This window comes from Pogoniulus pusillus, chromosome 13, assembly GCF_015220805.1.
Source record: "Pogoniulus pusillus isolate bPogPus1 chromosome 13, bPogPus1.pri, whole genome shotgun sequence".
NCBI classification, from domain to species: domain Eukaryota; kingdom Metazoa; phylum Chordata; class Aves; order Piciformes; family Lybiidae; genus Pogoniulus; species Pogoniulus pusillus.
In genome coordinates this window covers 25,444,155-25,463,674 of record NC_087276.1, presented here as the reverse complement: position 1 = coordinate 25,463,674, position 19,520 = coordinate 25,444,155, and the positions used below count along the sequence as shown (strand labels likewise).

Here is a 19,520-nt window from a genome sequence, read left to right as displayed (position 1 = left end):
TCACCTCATTGTTCCAACAGATTTATTACTGGGAGAGTGACGCCCAAAATGACACAGAGAAAGTGAAGGTCCTTTTCCTCCCGGAGACGACCGTCCGTCTGAAAAACCTGACCAGCCACACGCGGTACATGGTCTGCATCTCCGCCTTCAACGCAGCTGGGGACGGCCCCAGGAGCAGCCCCTCGCAGGGCAGGACGCACCAGGCAGGTATGGGACCCTTGTTTTGTCTCCAAGCACAGACTTGGTGACGACCAGCATGTAACCAGGCAGCGGCTAAGGGAAATGGGTGGATGCAGGAGGGTACTGGTGCTTAGATTGAGCTTTTGGATAGGTCATTACATTGTAGTGGTCCTGGAGGGGAAAAACTACCTTTAAATAAGGGGACAGTGTGGGAAAGGGAGTCGCACAGAGGGAAGGAGAATTGACTGGCAGAAGGGACAGGGCCTTCACAAGCTGGTCCAGAACAAGAATGTCTTTGAGTCTTTTTCTGGCCTCTGCAATTGCATCTGCAAATCCAAAGAAACTCTCATCTCTAGTGCCTGAGAGTTGCCCAAAGAGTCCTGAGGAGAACTGATGTGCTTTTTTCAGTTCCTCAGTTTTGTTCAGCTGACTCAGCAGCCACCCAGTCAGACTGAGCTGCCTCTCTGCTGGATGTGACTGTGGCTTCATCACAGCATGAAGGCAATGCCCTTGCTGGTGGCTGTGAAGAGGTGCACCTCTTGAACTGTATGCACACACAGCACCTTTCTGAGGGTCCCTCTAATCTGTAGTCTATCTCCTTGCTTGCTTTTGAGGTTCAGCTTTGCAGCTGAGTGTCTGGGTTTTTAAGGACAGGCTGGGTTTCTGATGGATCAGAGGATGTTTGGATACAATTGACAAATCCCATTCCCAATTTGTTTCCTGGGTAAATGAACCAATGTTTTATAATATATAGGCGTATCAGGCTGACAACCCCTGCTGCAATTCGATCTGTTTGTAATCCTTTCAGCACCCAGTGCTCCCAGCTTCTTGGCCTTCTCTGAAATCACTTGCACTACACTCAATGTGTCTTGGGGTGAGCCGACAGCAGCAAATGGAGTCCTGCAGGGATATCGAGTAGTCTACGAGCCTTTGGCTCCCGTCCAGGGTAAGAAAGGCCTCTGATCATACATATTCATGGGGAAATGACAGCAAAGTACTGTAGTATGTTTTTATCTCTGCCCAATTTCCTACTTGCTCTCTGCTGTTTTCCAAGAGAAGCCAGGTGGCAGAGGGTAAGTAAAACAATTGTGCTTTTGCCAAAACTCTAATATTGTGGAATATAGCTTTTGTCTGTCCTCTCTCATTTTCTCACACAAACTATATTCTGTGTGATTTGAAAAGCCATTTTGTGGTCGTCGTTACCTGGTATGGGTGAAGAGGAAACTCAGCTCTGAGAGTGCCTGATTGTCTCCCAGCATTGAAATTGCTGAGTAGGCTCTGTCCCAGAATAGTCGTCAGACGCATTCGTGTCGCTTATCAAATCGTGTGTCACTTCTGTTATCATAAAGATTGCCCAGGCATCAGATGTACTAGTCATCAGTGGGACCACTGACAGGTGAAAATAACTGTGTTAGGAATGTGGTTGTGTCTGCTTGTGTGGAGTTTTCACAGGATCACAGGATGTTAGGGGTTGGAAGGGACCCAAAAAGATCATTGAGTCCAGCCCCCCTGCCAGAGCAGGGCAATACTATCTAACACAGATCACAGAGGAACACATCCAGACAGGCTTTGAAAGTCTTCAGGGAAGCAGACTCCACATCTTCTCTGGGCAGCCTGTGCCAGCACTCTGTGACCCTTGCAGTGAAGAAGCTGCCCCTTGTGTTGAGCTGGAACCTCCTATGCTGCAGCTTCCATCCATTGCTCCTTGTCCTATCCCAGGGAGCAAGTGAGCAGAGCCTGTCCCCCGCTCCGACCCCCCCAGCCCTCAGATATTTATAAACATCGATTAAATCCCCTCTCAGTCTTCTCTTCTCCAGACTGAAAAGCCTTGGGTCCCTCAGCCTCTCCTCATCACTCGTTGCTCCAGTCCCCTAATCATCCTTGTAGCCCTCTGCTCCTCTCCAGCAGATCCCTGTCCCTCTTAAACTGCCTGGAGGCACCTTTTTAACCCAACTCTAGATTTAGGCTGGAGCAGAGCAATGGAGTGGCCACAAGTGTTTCATTATTTTGCCAGAGCAGCAGCATAGAAGGATTTGACCATTTTCTGAAAACAAATGCAAATTCATGCCAAAGGTGAATTAGAAAAGATTACAAAGTTTGTGGATGGTCTTATTAGTATTTTTATATTCCTGGTAGATGGCCAATAGTTCAATAGGATGTCCAACTTTTGGCAGTGTGACAGCAGGGAGAGCAATTTCAGCCATTGCCAATCCATTTTAAACTCTTTTCCGAAGAAATAAGGTTATCAATCACTCGTATTTGCTTCTCCTGTAAAGAATAAAGATCTATATTGCCTGAATATCCATATCTTCTGCACTGAGAAAGTTATATTCAAGAATGAAAACACAGGAATAAAAGCACTTTCAGCCTTCACGACTGGCAGGTCTGAGCACAAAGAGCTAATGCAGAAAGCATTTCTGATTGTGACCAGGAAATGTGCAGAGGGTATGCAGGAGATGGAGGCAGTTTGGGCATTTCCTGCCTTTTATTCATTCCTACACAATGTTTAAGAATACACTTTTTCCCCTCTGAAAACATGGACGTGTCAGATCATGTTTTCTCTGTGTGCATTTGACTTAACACCCTCAGAATCTTTCCTTTATTTTCTTCTCTTCCTCGCCTCTGCTATCTCTGGCTCCAGTTTGTCTTTCCTTTCCCTGTAGATTTCTGATACAAGTGGGGAGGTTATGGAGAGATTTTCCTCAGATTCTCAGTTTTAACCTAAATTTATTCCCCAGTTTCTACCCATTTGCTCTTGTGACAGCGTTTTCCTTTCAGCAAACACGTTTATTCTCTCACCATGCTTGTAATCCCTCCCTTGGTGTCACGGTTTTCCTCCAATAGAGAAGCTCCCTTCAGTTAGGGAGCAAGGTAAAGCCAAGTCCATTTGAAGATGGAGCACAGAATGGTGCTGAATGCAGGCAGCTGCCAGACTCCACAATCCCAGAGTGTCCTTCCAGCCCTAGGTCTTGCATTCCTCCATGCCAACACTACAATGCACCAACACAGATAGACCAGACCCTCTGGAGCTTTTTTCTTGCATCATTTGAAGACACTCAGTCATGATTTTCATAGAATCATAGAATCAACCAGGTTGGAAGAGACCTCCAAGATCATCCAGTCCAACCTAGCACACAGCCCTATTCAGTCATCTAGACCATGGCACTAAATGCCTCACCCAGTCTTTTCTTGAACATCTCCAGCATCCTCACCATGGTGATGACACCTCCTGCCTTCCCACTCCCAAGACACCTCTTCAGACCTTCACATTCACTTGACCTCATCACTGTCTACATCTACCTGAAGGGAGGCTGCAGCCAGGTGGGGGTTAGTCTCTTCTGCCAGGCAACCAGCAACAGAACAAGGGAACACAGTCTCAAGTTGTGCCAGGGGTGGTCTAGGCTGGATGTTAGGAGGAAGTTGTTGGCAGAGAGAGTGATTGGCATTGTAATGAGCTGCCCAGGGACGTGGTGGTGTCACCATTCCTGGAGGTGTTCAAGAAAAGCCTAGATGAGGCACTTGGTGCCATGGTCTAGTTGACTGGATAGGGCTGGGTGTTAGGTTGGACTGGATGATCTTGGAGGTCTCTTCCAACCTGCCTGATTCTATGATTCTGCTAACAGAGCGATCTGTTCTTTAGCACAGTCCTTTCCCTGTTTGACCTTTTATTGTTTAAGCTTTCCAGCATTATGTTTTACACAATAATAGACAACAAAATTGCCCTGGAGCTTTTTTTTTTTAACAGTTCCTTTTTTATTTTTTTATTTTTTTTGCTGAACAAGACTTCAAAATGACAAATGCTTCCTGATTTGTCTCAGAGAAATGAAATAGTACACCTAGGGAAGGAGGGGGGCACTTTTACTGCTTCCTCGTTAACCAAGAAAAGATTCCCCGAGACATAAATTGTATCTGAGAGAAAACTTTGAACAGAAATCGCTCAGACATTTTTCTTTATTTAACTGATAAAAACTGAAGGCATCCTCCTGATTTGCATAAAGCAAGCATCTGGATTGAAAAACATCTTTCCTCTACATTCTTGTCGAAAGATAAATGAGCAGGAAAGCTTCTCCAGTGGGAAAAACGTTCTTCTGCTCTGTGTTTTGGTTTGAAATGTGTTATGCATGTCTAGAGAAGCAGAAGAATGGCAAAAAGACTGTAAATTCCAGCTTCATCCTGGAAGATATTTTATAAACTAAATTCTTCCCATTGGCTTACTGCTGGGAGGTTTCAATGAAAGCCACGTTTTTGTTTACAAAGCACTCATTGCCCTTAGTGCAGCACTGAGAAACTAAATGTGGAACCATCTCTGAACCTCGATGAAGAAAACAGCACCGGGTTTTAATTCATCCATGTATGAAAAGTTCCTTAGAGAGGGAATGAAACACAAGTGATGACTTCAGCCTTGTCCAAGCTAATAGTGCTTTGATTGCACCTCCTGTTGCAGTGGCATCTATATCCCCAGGATCCCTGTGACAAAGGCATCCTTCATTCTGCATTCACTTGGTAATGGTGGGAATGACAGGAGGAGATGAAAGGAAAGAACCTGGCCCTTGTTTTCTCCTCCAGGCAATGTTGCAGGTTAGGAGGCAAAGGAGCATCGGAGAAATGCTTGCTTAAAAAGTGATCTGCAACATGCAGTCGCCTTCGTTTGCCTCCTCCTTTCTTCCCAGAGTAATTAGTGAAGTTGCAAGAAGTCTCTTGGTAATTTCCCCGTTGTGTTGTAAGGTTCTTTTCCTTGTCAGTACCCACTTATCAAGCTTAAACTCTAATTATACTTATCAGTGCTGAAAATTGGCTATTATCACTACTTAAACTCCTGCTAATTGTAAGAAATACTTTCTTAGCAAACTGTTAGATAATTTTACTTACCATCCAGATGTAAAAAGCTCCCCTTTATTTCTCTTTTTGCACTGCAATCTTCCGATTCTTTTATCTGTGTGGCTTCTCCAGGGGTAAGTAAGGTGGTGACTGTGGACATCAAAGGGAACTGGCAGCGCTGGTTGAAGGTCCGAGATCTCACCAAGGGCATGACCTATTTATTCAGAGTGCAAGCCCGAACCATCGCCTACGGTCCTGAACTGCAAGCCAACGTCACAGCTGGGCCAGCAGAAGGTAAGTGGAACCATAAAAGCCAGATCACTTATTCAAACAAGGTCCAACAGTGGGGAATAGCACACTCAGGGCTTTGCATGAATTTCCAAGCCAAGGAGAAATTGAGTCACAGGAGCTCAGGACATGATTCAGTGGGTTTCACAACTGCTCATGAAAAACATGTTTCCCTTTTTCCTATAATCTAGAAGTCTGATGTGAATAAACAAAGCAGTGTGAATAAATCATAACACAAATGGGCTAGCTGGGGATTTGAGAGCTGCAGCCTGACAGCGTGGTGCATCATTCTGATGGTACTGCTATGCCATGGAGTCAGAACTGGAATGACTCCGTTGAAACCAGCAGAGGTTCCTGGATGTAAAGCCAGAAAGACTTCACAGTTATTCTCTCCTGATACTTTGGCTCATTCAGTTCCTGATATGTCAAGAGGAGCTCGAGGCTGAACACCAGCTTGGTTCAATGTGTGTACCAAAAGGGTTTGTTTTCCTATTTGATCAGTAATTTTGATAAACAGATCATCTAACAAGGTAAATGCCCTCCAGTGATACAAGCCTACCCAGTAAATCACAGCACATCAAAGTAATGGTCTCATTTCTGATTTTGCTTCTTTTCCAGCTCTGGGGAATATTTGTGTCTTCCATCAGAGACGCTTCTGGCAGTTCCACCCTTCTTGATGCCAACAAGCTTTTGTTTTATCGCAGTACCCTCACCCTCCACAGCCATTATCTGGGACAGCAGTGCTGTGAACTCACAGCTTAACTTTCATGCCCCACCACAGACAGTAGAAAGCAGGAATCCTCTCTAGTGTGATGGTGGCATCTTCCCAAGTGAATGGGGATGCAGCTGGCCCCATGAACCTCTCCCTGATACTCAGAGGCTGCCTTCAAACTCTGAAGTCAGAAATAGCAGTGGCAATATGCAAACACTGCAGATATGCTACTAGTTAAAATGAGAGGGTTTTTTCTCTTTCCTTCTTAACACAGGTATCTGTAAACCCCAGCAATTTATGTGTAGCTGCTGATACCAGCCCACTGAGCTGGTTTATGTTGCCTCTATGTCGACCAACACGTCTAGATTATTTTTTGCTTCCTGAATTGGTAGAAGAAATGGAGAACACTGCAGTCAGTCTGCGGTACCACCACCATTTGCTATTTTTGGTTCATCCTTCAGGGTCACCTGGCTCCCCTCAGGAAATTCTGGTGACAAAATCTGCTTCTGGACTGACTCTTCAATGGACTGAGGGAGATGCAGGAGAAAAACCTACAACGGGCTACATTATAGAGGCACGGCCCTCAGGTAAGCCACAAGAAGTGTAGAAAGCTTGGTGACATGAGCTCTCCTCCTTCAGTCATCCCAGTAAAATCATGGGATTTTGTGAGAGAATGCTACTGCCAACCAGTATTAAACCACAGCTGGATTAATATGTGGCTTAGCAGATTGTCTCCTGTTTAGGAAGAGACAGAAAATGAGGCTGAGTGCTCTGGCTTTCACTGTGCTTTATCGCTGGTAAATCATCCGACTGATGAGCTAATATAGTTAATAATTAAAACTCATTTAAATGCTTACTGCATCTTTCATGCACAAGGGCTAATAAGTGCTTGCAAAGTTGCTTTGTGAGGACCACAGATAGAAATCTGTCCTCTCCCTGCAGCAGAGCACAGCAGCTAATTACTGTTTTACTGTTAATAACAGGGCAAGGACTTGAGCACCGTGTACACATCGCTTCCCCCATTTGTTCTACAGGGAAGGCATTAGCAGGCGGGGAAGGAATCTCTGCATCACCACAGTTTTGCTCAGTGCTTTCCCAGATCTCCTTCACTTCTGGGATTTGCATCTTACTGAAGCTGCACTCTGCTTTTCCCAGAATGTTTCCCCAGCTGGACAAGGTCATTATAAAAGTAGGCATATGCTCCAGCCTGTTTGCAGCCTCTCCCAGCTTGGTTCCCCTTGCAAACTCACTAAGTGCACACTTTCTGGTGACCAAGTCATTAAGAAAGAACAGTGAAGGCTGCCAGACCCCTGTGTAATCTCACTTGATAATTTCCTTCCACTCTGACAGTGGCTGTTGATAACCATTCGCTCAGGACAGTTTTCCAGCTGGTGATGCATCTACCAGATACTTGTTTCACGTAGGCCACGTTTGAATGTCACCACGTCAAAAGCTTTGCTGGAGTCAGGATAGATGATGCCTGCTCCTTTTCCTCTATTGACAAGGTCTGCTACCCTGTCACAGGAGGAAATTAGACATGATTTATATTTGACATATCCGTGTTGGCTGCTTGTTCTTTCCTTTTTTACTTCTAGGTGCTTGCATGTTGCATGATTATATATTGATTAAATAAATGCTTATCTGTTTGATTATATAAAGGATCCTTCTTCTCGTTGGTGCCTGGAATGCAAGGTGGCATTTCAAACCAATTATTTTAATTAGGTTTAACCAGACCAGTAACAAAATCATTGCCTGCATTTCCATGGTCATTGCTGAAGATGTGTATTTCCATACCTGCATCTAATAGAATATTTTCCCTAGTGAAGCTCTGCTGGGACCTTGAGATTTCTTCCCTATTTCTGTCATTTCACTTGACAATTGTTTTCAAAACAAAGTCAAAGGACAATGTGTGCCTTCTCCAAGCACTGGAGCTTCACAGAGTGATCAAGGGGGGGATTTAATTGGAGGCATGACAGGGCCACGCTTCTGTTTCTCTTACATCAGCTTATTGATTTCTGCCCTTATTTCTTCGTAGGTGGAAAATATCCTGTCTTATTTCAACAGTGTGGTTTAGATAGCAGATTAAACTCAAACAGCTCATCACTGAAGTTCACTTACCAGGCTGCATTTGCCTGAACAGGGCTTCCTGAGTAAGACCCTCTTGGAGAGAAAGCTGCAGCTCGTGTACAGGTTCTCTGCAAGCTGGAAATTCAACTCGTGCGAGCGGTGACATTGCAGACTCATCTGATATTCCTGGCCTTGTCTCATCGTTGGATGTGAACAAACATGTCACAGTTCGTGGCTAAGGATGTAGGATTTGTGGCCCACTCTTTTTAAGTAGGAGGAAAATAGTCCCTCCAAGGCAGGTCTGAGCTGCATTAACCCTGGGTCACTTCTGCTGGCCCCACTCCACTGATCCTGGAAACACACAGAATAGCTCTTATTCTCCTGCTCTTGCAACCTGACTGTCGAGGCATTTAATTCCTCTTCAGATTATTTTAATCCTATTCATGCTGCTGTAGCAAATGAACTAGGCATTTGTATGCTGGATTCTCATCCTTCATCCTGGTTGCAGCTGTAGGGAGCGTGAAATGTGATCCAGGAGAGGAGACAGACTAATTGGAACGTTTGCTTATTTCACTCTAGTCTTGGCTTCCTTTCTGTGCCACTTTTTCTTCCTCATCTTTGCAAGGAGGAGCTTGAAATCTAAATTACGAGCTTAACAAAAGCAGGGAACTAATTCCTCCTGTCAGGTCTGGTCATTCAGAGCAGTTTCTGGCTTAATATAATTCTAAGAATTTGTTTCTGCAGATTGATTTATGGAGATAGCAGGTTGTGGATTGGAGCCACCTTTGTTTTCAGGGAGTTGTCCAAGAGAAGAGCAGTTGACTTGTGCCCTTCACATAATATCAAGGAAAGAAAAGATATTCACCCTTCTGAGATAAAAAAGGAGCATCAAGCAGACAGATGAAAAGCTTTAGCTTGTTGCCAATATTTAAATGCAATACCACTACCTTAGTGTTTCACATTTCAAGTGTCATCCATTATAGGCCTCATTACCCCAAACGTTATATGCTGTATCATCTCATTTTCCTTGCTGTAGCTCCCTGCCAAGACTCTTCCATAAGAGTAGGAGGGTGCCTTTCTGTCAGGAATGGCAAACCCTTCCCCCTTTTTGTCACTTCCCTTTGAATTTTCCACTGCCCTGCTGTGTCTCCCAGGGCTCCAGTTGCCCAGATGGGTTTAGCAATGGCAGCAGCAAGCAGCTGAGATCGTTCATTTGATCTCTCCATTTCTTTCTCAGGTTTATGGGAGGTGACCAGCCTGTCTGTCTCTTCTGCATTTTCAGTACACTTAGACATAGGGATGCAGCAGGCACACCAATATTTTTCCCAGGGTGATCAATGCTGGAGGAAGAAGACAATTCAGAAAGAGAAGGTTTTCTTTTCCTTCAGCTTCTTCATCCTTGGAGAAGGTTCCAGTTTAGCTCCTTGTGCACTGTAAGAAATACAATTAAGCAGCTTCCATCACTGCCACGATAAGCACTCCCCAGACATCAGTTAGGCTGTCTAAGGAATGGGTATTAGATCGCATCCTCAGTCCTCCTATACAGAGGAAAGGACAGAAATGGCACAACAATGTTAAGATTCCCAGTGCTGCTGGAAGGAGTAGAGAAGTTGTTTTTTCCCTCTCTTTTCTCATCCCTGTGCCACATCCAAGGCTCCTCTCTCTGCATTGTGCTTTAATCATGGGCACAGGACCTGCAAAGTTCCAAGCAGTTTCACACCCACTTGCATTCCCGGTTAACCCCTGTCTACAAGTGAGGTGTTTCCACATAGGGTTCTAGGGATCCATGCTGCCAGGAGTGCTTGTGGATAAGTAACTGCCAGCATGAGACCTTTGTGCCTGTGTTGGCCTGCTTCAGCTATCTTCAGCTGCAGGGCAGCTGTGTAGGTATTTGGTTAGAGAATCACAGAACAGTAGGGTGATGGAAGGGACTTCAGGAGATCATTTAGTCTGCTCCCTCTGCTGATGCAGATTTGTCTAGAGCAAGTTACACAGGAGTGCAACCAGATGAGCTTTAAATGTCTTCAGAGAAGGTGACTCAGCCTCTCCTCAAAAGAGAGATGCTCCAGTCCACTAATCATCTATGTGGCTCTCCAGTGGACACTCTCCAGTAGTTCCCTGGCCCTCTTGAACTGGAGAGCCCAGTAGGCACAATACACCAAGTGTGACTTCACTGGGTCAATCAACTTCATAGCCCGATGAGCTGATATTTCCTCCTCTGCTTCCTCTCCACTTCGTACATTTTGAGTTTTGTTTGTTTGTTTTATTCCAAGCAGGTGATGACTTTAGCCCAGAGAGAATTGCATCTTCACATGCATCCAATAATAATATTTTTAGCACACTGGTTGGCGTGGACAGGCCAGTTAAACACAGATCAGCCACAAGTCATAAGCTTAAGATATAAGCAAATCAGAAAAGTGGGCTTTTGCTCACCAAGATCATAGAATCAACGAGGTTGGAAGAGACCTCCAAGATCATCCAGTCCAACCTAGCACCCAGCCCTAGCCATTCAACCAGACCATGGCACTAAGTGCCTCATCCAGGCTTTGCTTGAACACCTCCAGGGACAGTGACTCCACCACCTCCCTGGGCAGCCCATTCCAATGCCAATCACTCTCTCTGCCAACAACTTCCTCCTAACATCCAGCCTACACCTCCCCTGGCACAACTTGAGACTGTGTCCCCTTGTTCTGTTGCTGGTTGTCTGGCAGAAGAGACCAACCCCACCTGGCTACAGCCTCCCTGCAGGTAGTTGTAGACATCAATGAGGTCTGCCCTGAGCCTCCTCTTCTGCAGGCTGCACACTCCCAGCTCCCTCAGCCTCTCCTCACAGGGTTTGTGTTCCAGGCCCCTCACCAGCTTTGTTGCCCTTCTCTGGACATGTTCCAGCACCTCAACATCTCTCTTGAATTGAGGAGCCCAGAACTGGACACTGTACTCAAGGTGTGGCCTGACCAGTGCTGAGTACAGGGGCAGAATAACCTCCCTTGTCCTACTGGCCACACTGTTCCTGATGCAGGCCAGGATGCCATTGGCTCTCTTGGCCACCTGGGCACACTGCTGCCTCATCTTCAGCTACTATCTACCAGTACCCCCAGGTCCCTTTCTTCCTGGCTGCTCTCAGCCACTCTGTCCCCAGCCTGTAGTGCTGCTTGGGGTTGTTGTGGCCAAAGTGCAGAACCCTGCACTTGGCCTTGTTAAATCAGTGGCCAAGATGATCAATGCCATGATCAAACCTTTTGGGGAAGAACTCATCTACTTGAAGTGGGGGTTGTCCTTCCCAGAAGCGCTGGGATTCACTTCCCACACCTCGAGGGCAGATCTCGCTTCAGTTTCCCTTCTGGTGTCTCGAGGAATGTTTTTTCTGTTTTCTTCCTTCTCTATTTTTAACCAAATGAGGGAGCACAGTGTCAAACGTGGCCAGGAACCAGCAGAAGTCAGTAAATTCAAAGTGAAGGGTGCAGCTGCATTGCCGGCATCTGCCATGGGGCCTTTGGTTGGCTGCTGCTCGCAGACGATGCGCCGAGGCTGACAGTTTGTCAGCCTTCACTTCCCATTCCTGTCCTCTCGCAAGTTTGCATGATAATCCAGCCCTTTGCCTCTGACACAAACATCCACATGCTGGTTTTGTCCTCTGCAGGAGGAGCACCGCTCGCCTTCAGCTGGTGCTTAACTCTCAGCAGCTTCTCCCCTCATAAAGCTCCCAGTGAGTAACTAGGAGGAAGTTTTACAGCAGGGCTGTGTCTTAATCCAAGAGCGGAAGGCTGCCGGTTCAGACCCCGCTAGCTGACAGCTTTCCATCTCCGCAGCCACAGCATGGCACTTGTGTTTTAGTGGCCCCAGTTAGCAGAGCCGGGAGAGAGCCAGGAGCCTTTGCTGCTGCCTGACAGTTTCATTCAGCATGGAGACCTCGATTAATTGCCTGTGAAGGCAGGCTGCCCCGTGGCTGCTGTGTATGGCTGCGCCACGCCGTGCTGCTCCTCACCGACACGGGATGGCTGGGGCAGGCTGGACATCATGGTAGGGCAGAGGTGACTTCATCTTCCCCTGTCATTCAGCTCTTCTCTCCACGTGTGTGCCTCACTCCCAAACTGGATGCAGAAGTCTGGGAGGTAAAGATCAAATCTCAGCAGGGAATAGGGCTGGGGGAGGGTCTGGGGAAGCATTGATAGCAGCAAAAAGTAAAGAAAAGTGTGTTTTGCTGAGAAGCTGTTTTTCCATCAGCCACTGGTTCTCCTTCTCCTCTGCTCTGCTGAGACCTCATCTTGAATACTGCGTTCAGTTTGGGGCTCCTCAGTTGAAGAGGGAGAGGGATCTGCTGGAGAAGGTCCAACGGAGAGCTACAAGGATAATTAGAGGACTGGAGGGCACTGCCTGATGAGGAGAGGCTGAGGGGCCTGGGACTTTTTAGTCTGGAGAAGAGAAGGCTGAGAGGGGATTTAATAAATTATTATAAACATCTCGGGGTCAGGAGCAGGGGGACAGGCTCTGCTCACTGCTCCCTGGGATGGGACAAGCAGCAATAGGTGTAGGTTGCAGCATAAGAGGTTCAACCTCAACACAAGGGGTAACTTCTTTACTGTAAGGGTCACAGAGCACTGGCACAGGCTCCCCAGAGAGGTTGTGGAGTCTCCTTCTCTGGAGCCTTTCAAGGCCTGGATGTGTTCCTCTGTGATCTGTGCTGGATTGTATGGTCCTGCTCTGGCAGGGGAGTTGGACTCAATGATCTCTTTGGGTCCCTTCCAACCCCTAACATCCTGTGAGCCTGGGATTTAGGACAGGGTTTTTTGTAAAGAAGCTGAGTGCCCAGTGCAAAGCCATACCAAAAGATAAAGGGACAGATGTTATTGAAGAATAAGCATTTGTGAGCTTGCTGCCAGCTGTGCTACCTCTCTTGGGTATTAGCCAGGTGTGAGCTGGGGCTGGCTGAGCCCTACCACCTCACCGCAGGAGTTGTGTTGCCAGCTTTGCTTTTCTGAGCAGTTTCTGTGAGTTCATACCCAGTTGATATCCCAGCCATGGTGTGTGCATCCCTAAACTGAGTGGAAAATACTGCATGCAGTGTGCTAATGATTTTCTACTGAACGTAAAGGCCAATCTTTCCTATCACAGGTGACCTTCTAATGAATTCTCTTTCAGCAGAACTTCTAACATTTAGAGCAAACCTAGTTTTGAGGGGTGAGGGAAGTGATACAGTGAATGAATTTAGAAGAGTCCCTGTGTGTGTGTTTGTGTTCAATATTTCATCTCTAAGCTCATCACTGAAATAAAAAATGTTTTAAGTTTGGATATATCCAATTGCAGTTTCTGTCTACAAAGTGGAGCCTGGATATTCCAGATGGAGAGAAGATAAATTAATTGGGGCTATGGAATTTAAAACCTTGTTAGACAGGATTTGGGAAGCCACAGACTGTACTCAGGCATAGCATTTGCTTGGAGGCAGCAATGGGGCAGACATCCCTGGGGGCTGTTCAAGGCAAGGTTGGATGTGGCACTTGGTGCCATGGTCTAGCCTTGAGCTCTGTGGTACAGGGTTGGACTTGATGATCTGTGAGGTCTCTTCCAACCCTGATGATACTGTGATAAGGAAGTCCCCATTGCTAGGCTGCCGCTCTGCAGATTTCTCTGGGCTCCTCAATTCAAGAGAGATGTTGAGGTACTGGAACGTGTCCAGAGAAGGGCAATGAAGCTGGTGAGGAGCCTGGAGCACAGACCTGTGAGGAGAGGCTGAGGGAGCTGGGGGTGTGCAGCCTGGAGAAGAGGAGGCTTAGGGCTGACCTCATTGCTGACTACAGTTACCTGAAGAGAGGCTGTAGCCAAGTAGGGGTTGGTCTCTTCTGCCAGGCAACCAGCAACAGAAGGAGGGGACACAGTCTCAAGTTGTGCCAGGGGAGATGTAGGCTGGATGTTAGGAGGAAGTTGTTGGCAGAGAGAGTGATTGGCATTGGAATGGGCTGCCCAGGGAGGTGGTGGAGTCGCTATCCCTGGAGGTGTTGAAGCAAAGCCTGGATGAGGCACTTTGTGCCATGGTCTGGTTGACTGGATGGGGCTGGATGCTAGGTTGGAGTGGATGATCTTGGAGGTCTCTTCCGACCTGATTGATTCTATGATTCTACTTGTGCAGTAGCAATGGGGCAGACGTAAAGAAGTCCCTGTTGCCAGGCTGCCACTCTGCAGATTTCTGACCGCTGTAGCTGCATGAGCGACTCTCTGCCACGCCAAGGCTCGCATGCTGGTGCAATCGTGGCCAAGCTCTGTTTCCTGTCCCACAAAGACATTATGGCAGAGATTTTTTCAGTGAATCGAAGTGGATAGACCATGGAAGATATGGCCACCAGTTGGATCATCTCTGGGTCCCTGTGAGACAGGAATCCTTCCCAAGAAATATCTACCATCTCTGCCATAACCAAGGGGACAGAGATGTGGAAATGCAGTGCTGGCTTCTGCAGGGTGGCGTTCCCAACTTTTTGCATGCTCTACACAGTGGCTCAACTTGCACTTCTTGGTCTGTTGGATGTTCTGCACCATGTAGCCCTATAGGTTTGAGAAAATGAGTGAGGAAGTGAACAGTTGTGTTTGTTGCAATGAGTGTTGAACATTCATTTTTATTGTTGCCTTTTCTTTCCCCATTTAAGTGGCTTTCAATGCAAACAAATTGCTTTTCAGACAATTCACAATGGGCTCAAATTCTCTTATTGCTGTTTACAAATGTGTTTATGAAAGCTCAGGCAATTCTAGCAATTATGGCAATATTTTATAGTCTGAGATACATCTTCCTGGTATTGGTGGTTACAACAATCCAACTTTGAAAGTGCATCCCTCACCCCACCCTCTTCAGAGAAACTAAATCCCAGGCTCCCTTTTTATTACATTGTCAGTTTACATGGTAGAAATAATCTTGCCTTCTATTGCCCTGTAAAAGGGAAGTCAATATTTTATCTCTTGTTTTATAGCCATTGTAATATCCAGCTAATACATAACAATGGTGCATTATGATAACTTCATTATACTCTGATCATGCTGGTGAATAATGCATTGGTCTGAATTTTAAGCATGACAGAAAAATCACCTATTTTTTTATTGTTCTGTGGCATTTCTCAAATGTAGCTGGAACAATAACATTTCAGCCTGCTTTTTGCATCCACTGAGACTGCCAATCCTCCTGATCAGAAAAGATGTAGTTTGGGAGTTGTTAGTCATTGTGTGTGTTGCTAGATGTGCAGCACAGTACAAATTACTGAGCCAATATTTACTGATGCCAAAGTTAAAACGTTCACATGGAAATGCACCTGCAGTGTTAATCAATCCATCTCTGCTGCTGTTCCCTGTCGCACAGCAGTAGGCCTTGGGCCAAGTTTTGCTCTGTTACACCAGTACAATTCTGGAATCACTGCGATGACTTCAATTAGCTTACGCTCAGGTAAACGCAAAGCAAATGAGAACAGATTCCTGCCTCGCATTGCAGCAGCAGAGCAAGTCACTGAGGGCAGTGCTGCTGCCTCCTGTTTTATTGTTACCTTGATAACACCTCAAGCTGCAGAAGTCATGCTGGTGCTTGAATCTCACAGTGCAGAGGGCTTCTTTTCAAAGCAGGCAACCTCTGTGCTGGAGTCATCTCCATGCAGAGGTTGCCACTCTATTCCCATTGCTGTGGGACATGCAGAGAAAAATAGACATTGCTTGAACAGCTCTGGAAACCAAAAATAAAAGCCCAGTGGGATTCTTGTGTGGTCAGGTCTGTGAGAGCTATGCTGGCTTAGGCTAGTTGAGAGTTTGGCCCCATGCGCCGGCAGCGACTCCCTTTTGCTGGCTACCAATTGTTACAGCACTGCATTCTGGTTGGATTCATGTTCGATTGCTGCACTCAACATTATTGACTGGCATTTTTAATTATAGGTGGCTTGGTTCCTACTGCTAACAGCATCCATCTTGTTCAAAGGTGGTGCCAGTGTAGTGAAGAGAATACAAGCTTACGGGTATGGATCAGGGGCCAGAGGATCCTCTCAGGGTGTGCATCAGGATCAGTGTCAGTATGGCTGCTGAGAACCAAGATTACCCTGCTGAAACATCCTCAACAGAATGGCATTGTGTGTGTCTAGCCAGTCTGAGGGGTTTATGAGACAAGCAAAAAGTCACTGCTGTTTAAAAATGCCTGGCAGAGGAGCGCGGTGCTGGCTGTCTCGCTCTGCAGGAGGTGCCAGCCTGCAGGCCAGCACACGTGAAGGACAGCTCACCACTGACACTGTGACACAAACAGCACCCCAGTGACACCAATCCACCAGGCACCACTTCACATGAGGCCACAGGACTCCTTGCCTGGACCCAAACCTTTTGTTAGTTCGCAAAGCCTACACACTTCAGTGAAAAGCTTTTTAGCAGAGGCTGTTGTGACAGGGTGAGGGGCGATGGCTTTAAACTCAGAGAGGGAGATTTAGACTAGATATAAGGAAGAATTCTTTTATGTGCAAGGTGGTGAGACACTGGCTCAGGTTGCAATTCCATTTGAACAAGCAACCTGACTGAACATCAGCAACCAGTTCCAGTTGAACATCAGCAACCTGATTGAGTTGAAGTTCTGGAGCCCCTATTACAAGAGGGATATGGATGCACTGGAAGATGTCTAGAGAAGGGCTATGGGGATTATCAGAGGGCTGGAGCACCTGTTCAGTCTGGAGAGGAGAAGGCTCCCAGGTCACCCTATTATGGCCTTTAAATATCTTAAGGGGGCCTACAAGAAAGCTGGGGAGGGACTTTTTTAGGCTGTCAGGTAGTGATAGGACTGGGGGGAATGGAACAAAGCTAGAAATGGATAGATTCAGCCTGGATGTTAGAAAGAAGTTGTTGAGCATGAGAGTGGTGAGACCTTGGAATAGGTTGCCCAAGGAGATGGTTGAGGCCCCATCCCTGGAGGTGTTTAAGGCCAGGCTGGATGAGGCTGTGGGCAGCCTGATCTCGGGTAGGGTGTCCCTGCCCATGGCAGGGGGCTTGGAACTAGATGATCCTTGTGCTCCCTTCTGACCCTGACTGATTCTATGATTCTATGTCCCTGCTCACTGCAAAGACAGTTGGACTAGACAAGCTTTAAAGGTCCTTCTAACCCAATGCATGCCGTGGTTCTATGATTGAAGAGTCAGTTTAGCAAGGTAAACAGCAGGGAAGATGTGTGTGGTAAGGACTCACTGATGTAGCAGGTTGCTTTGGGTTTACTTGCTTTGTCAAATAAAGGTCAAGCTGATAACAGTGGCCTTACCTAATCAGGAGGGACCCTGATGGCTGGCAGCTGTTCTAGCCAGCTCAATGGGTGCTGCTCCAGATTTTGAAGGAGACCTCTTGCATCTGGGCTATTGTTAGACCCCACCATGAGTAAATACCTCTACAGATTGAGTCTTGCAGGGCATTCTGACATTCATGCATATCACTGAGCAACCCCCAGGTAAGCACATCCAGTGCCTGTGGCTGAGACACACAATGAATGGCTTGGTTTTGTCAGGGGCAGAGGGAAGTGCCAAGTCACCCAGTTCATGCTGTTTCTCTCCTTGCTGCTTTCCTAGATGAAGGGCTGTGGGACATGTTTGTGAAGGACATCCCTCGCAGTGCTACCTCCTACACGGTTGGCCTGGACAAACTCAAGCAGGGTGTGACCTATGAATTTCGGGTGGTGGCCGTCAATGAATTTGGCTATGGAGAACCAAGTGCTTCTTCTGTACCAGTATCAGGTAATCAGCAATTTTAAATATCATCTTTTCCATTGAAATTTCTTGGGGCTGGGACATGGGAAAAACTCAGATTCCCTACTGGCAACAAATACTCAAGGGCAGCTTGGTTACACTTGTTTTCGGATACACCCAGAGTCATACACTAGTGGTGTCCCTCAGGGATCAGTGCTGGGCCCCATCCTCTTTAACATCTTCATAGATGATCTGGATGAGGGCATCGAGTCAGTCATCAGCAAGTTTGCAGATGACACTAAGCTGGGGGCAGATATGACTGAGTTGGAGGGCAGAAGGGCTCTGCAGCGGGACCTTGACCGCCTGCACAGATGGGCAGAGTCCAATGGGATGGGGTTCAATAGCTCCAAGTGCAGGGTGCTGCACTTTGGCTACAACAACCCCATGGAGAGATACAGGCTGGGGTCGGAGTGGCTGGAGAGCAGCCAGACAGAGAGGGATCTGGGGGTGTTGATTGATACCCTCCTGAACATGAGCCAATAGTGTGCCCAGGTGGCCAAGAGAGCCAGTGGCATCCTGGCCGGCATCAGGAATGGTGTGGCCAGCAGGAGCAGGGAGGTCATTCTGCCCCTGTACTCTGCACTGGTTAGACCACACCTTGAGTACTGTGTTCAGTTCTGGGCCCCCCAGTTTAGGAAGGACATTGAGATGCTTGAGCGTGTCCAGAGAAGGGCGACGAGGCTGGGGAGAGGCCTTGAGCACAGCCCTACGAGGAGAGGCTGAGGGAGCTGGGATTGGTTAGCCTGGAGAAGAGGAGGCTCAGGGGTGACCTTATTGCTGTCTACAACTACCTGAGGGGAGGTTGTGGCCAGGAGGAGGTTGGTCTCTTCTCTCAGGTGGCCAGCACCAGAACGAGAGGACACAGCCTCAGGCTGCGCCAGGGGAGATTTAGGCTGGAGGTGAGGAGAAAGTTCTTCACTGAGAGAGTCATTGGACACTGGAATGGGCTGCCCGGGGAGGTGGTGGAGTCGCCGTCCCTGGAGCTGTTCAAGGCAAGATTGGACGTGGCACTTGGTGCCATGGTCTAGCCTTGAGCTCTGTGGTAAAGGGTTGGACTTGATGATCTGTGAGGTCTCTTCCAACCCTGATGATACTGTGATACAGTGGTGAACCAAGACTTGTTATCACAGCATGCTTTACTGTCCAGAGGAAAGATGTGTGTGTGCCATTTAAAAGTGTGACCAAAAAACCTTCTCAGGAATTTAATGAGTGCTTACATGTGAGATATCTTGCCCTAAGACTAATTTACAGTCTACCATTTGTTTGCTTTGTCACCTTTCCTAGTCTGTTGGGGTTTTTGCTTCCTTCATAGCCCCTCCTCACCCAAGGTTCTCTGATAAACATTTTCTGTGTTATTTTAGCTCTCAAAAATATAGAAATGTAGCTTCACAACATTATTCCTGGTATCCTCTGTGGTGGCACTTCCATTTCAGTCTCCTTTCATCAGAGCAGCTCATCAGTGATGCTCTCAGGCTTTTCCCACCCTCCCTGCTCCCTTGTGCTTATGCTCAGTAAACAGGACTATGGCCTAAAGAGGCTTCCTGAAGGGAGGTTGTAGGCAGGTGGGGGTTGGTCTCTTCTCCCAGACAACCACCAATAGAACAAGGGGACACAGTCTCAAGTTGTGCCAGGAGAGGTCTAGGCTGGATGTTAGGAGGAAGTTCTTCACAGAGAGAGTGATTGGCATTGGAATGGGCTGCCCAGGGAGGAGGTGGAGGCACCATCCC

The 19,520-nt window shown here is 47.1% G+C and overlaps 1 protein-coding gene across 7 annotated transcripts in view; it reads left to right on the top strand.

Annotated features, from left to right (window-relative positions):
- Positions 1-19,520, top strand: part of SDK1 (sidekick cell adhesion molecule 1) — a 510,565-nt gene that overhangs the window by 477,310 nt on the left and 13,735 nt on the right. For 5 of the 7 annotated variants that reach the window (XM_064153645.1, XM_064153646.1, XM_064153643.1 and 2 more), the window contains 5 exons: positions 21-207; positions 989-1,126; positions 5,131-5,292; positions 6,460-6,585; positions 17,617-17,781. In XM_064153645.1, the coding sequence (XP_064009715.1) occupies positions 21-207; positions 989-1,126; positions 5,131-5,292; positions 6,460-6,585; positions 17,617-17,781 (778 nt within the window). Of the gene's footprint in view, positions 1-20; positions 208-988; positions 1,127-5,130; positions 5,293-6,459; positions 6,586-6,981; positions 7,657-17,616; positions 17,782-19,520 lie in introns of those variants that run through there. The other 2 variants (XM_064153649.1, XM_064153648.1) reach the window with 2 other exon arrangements.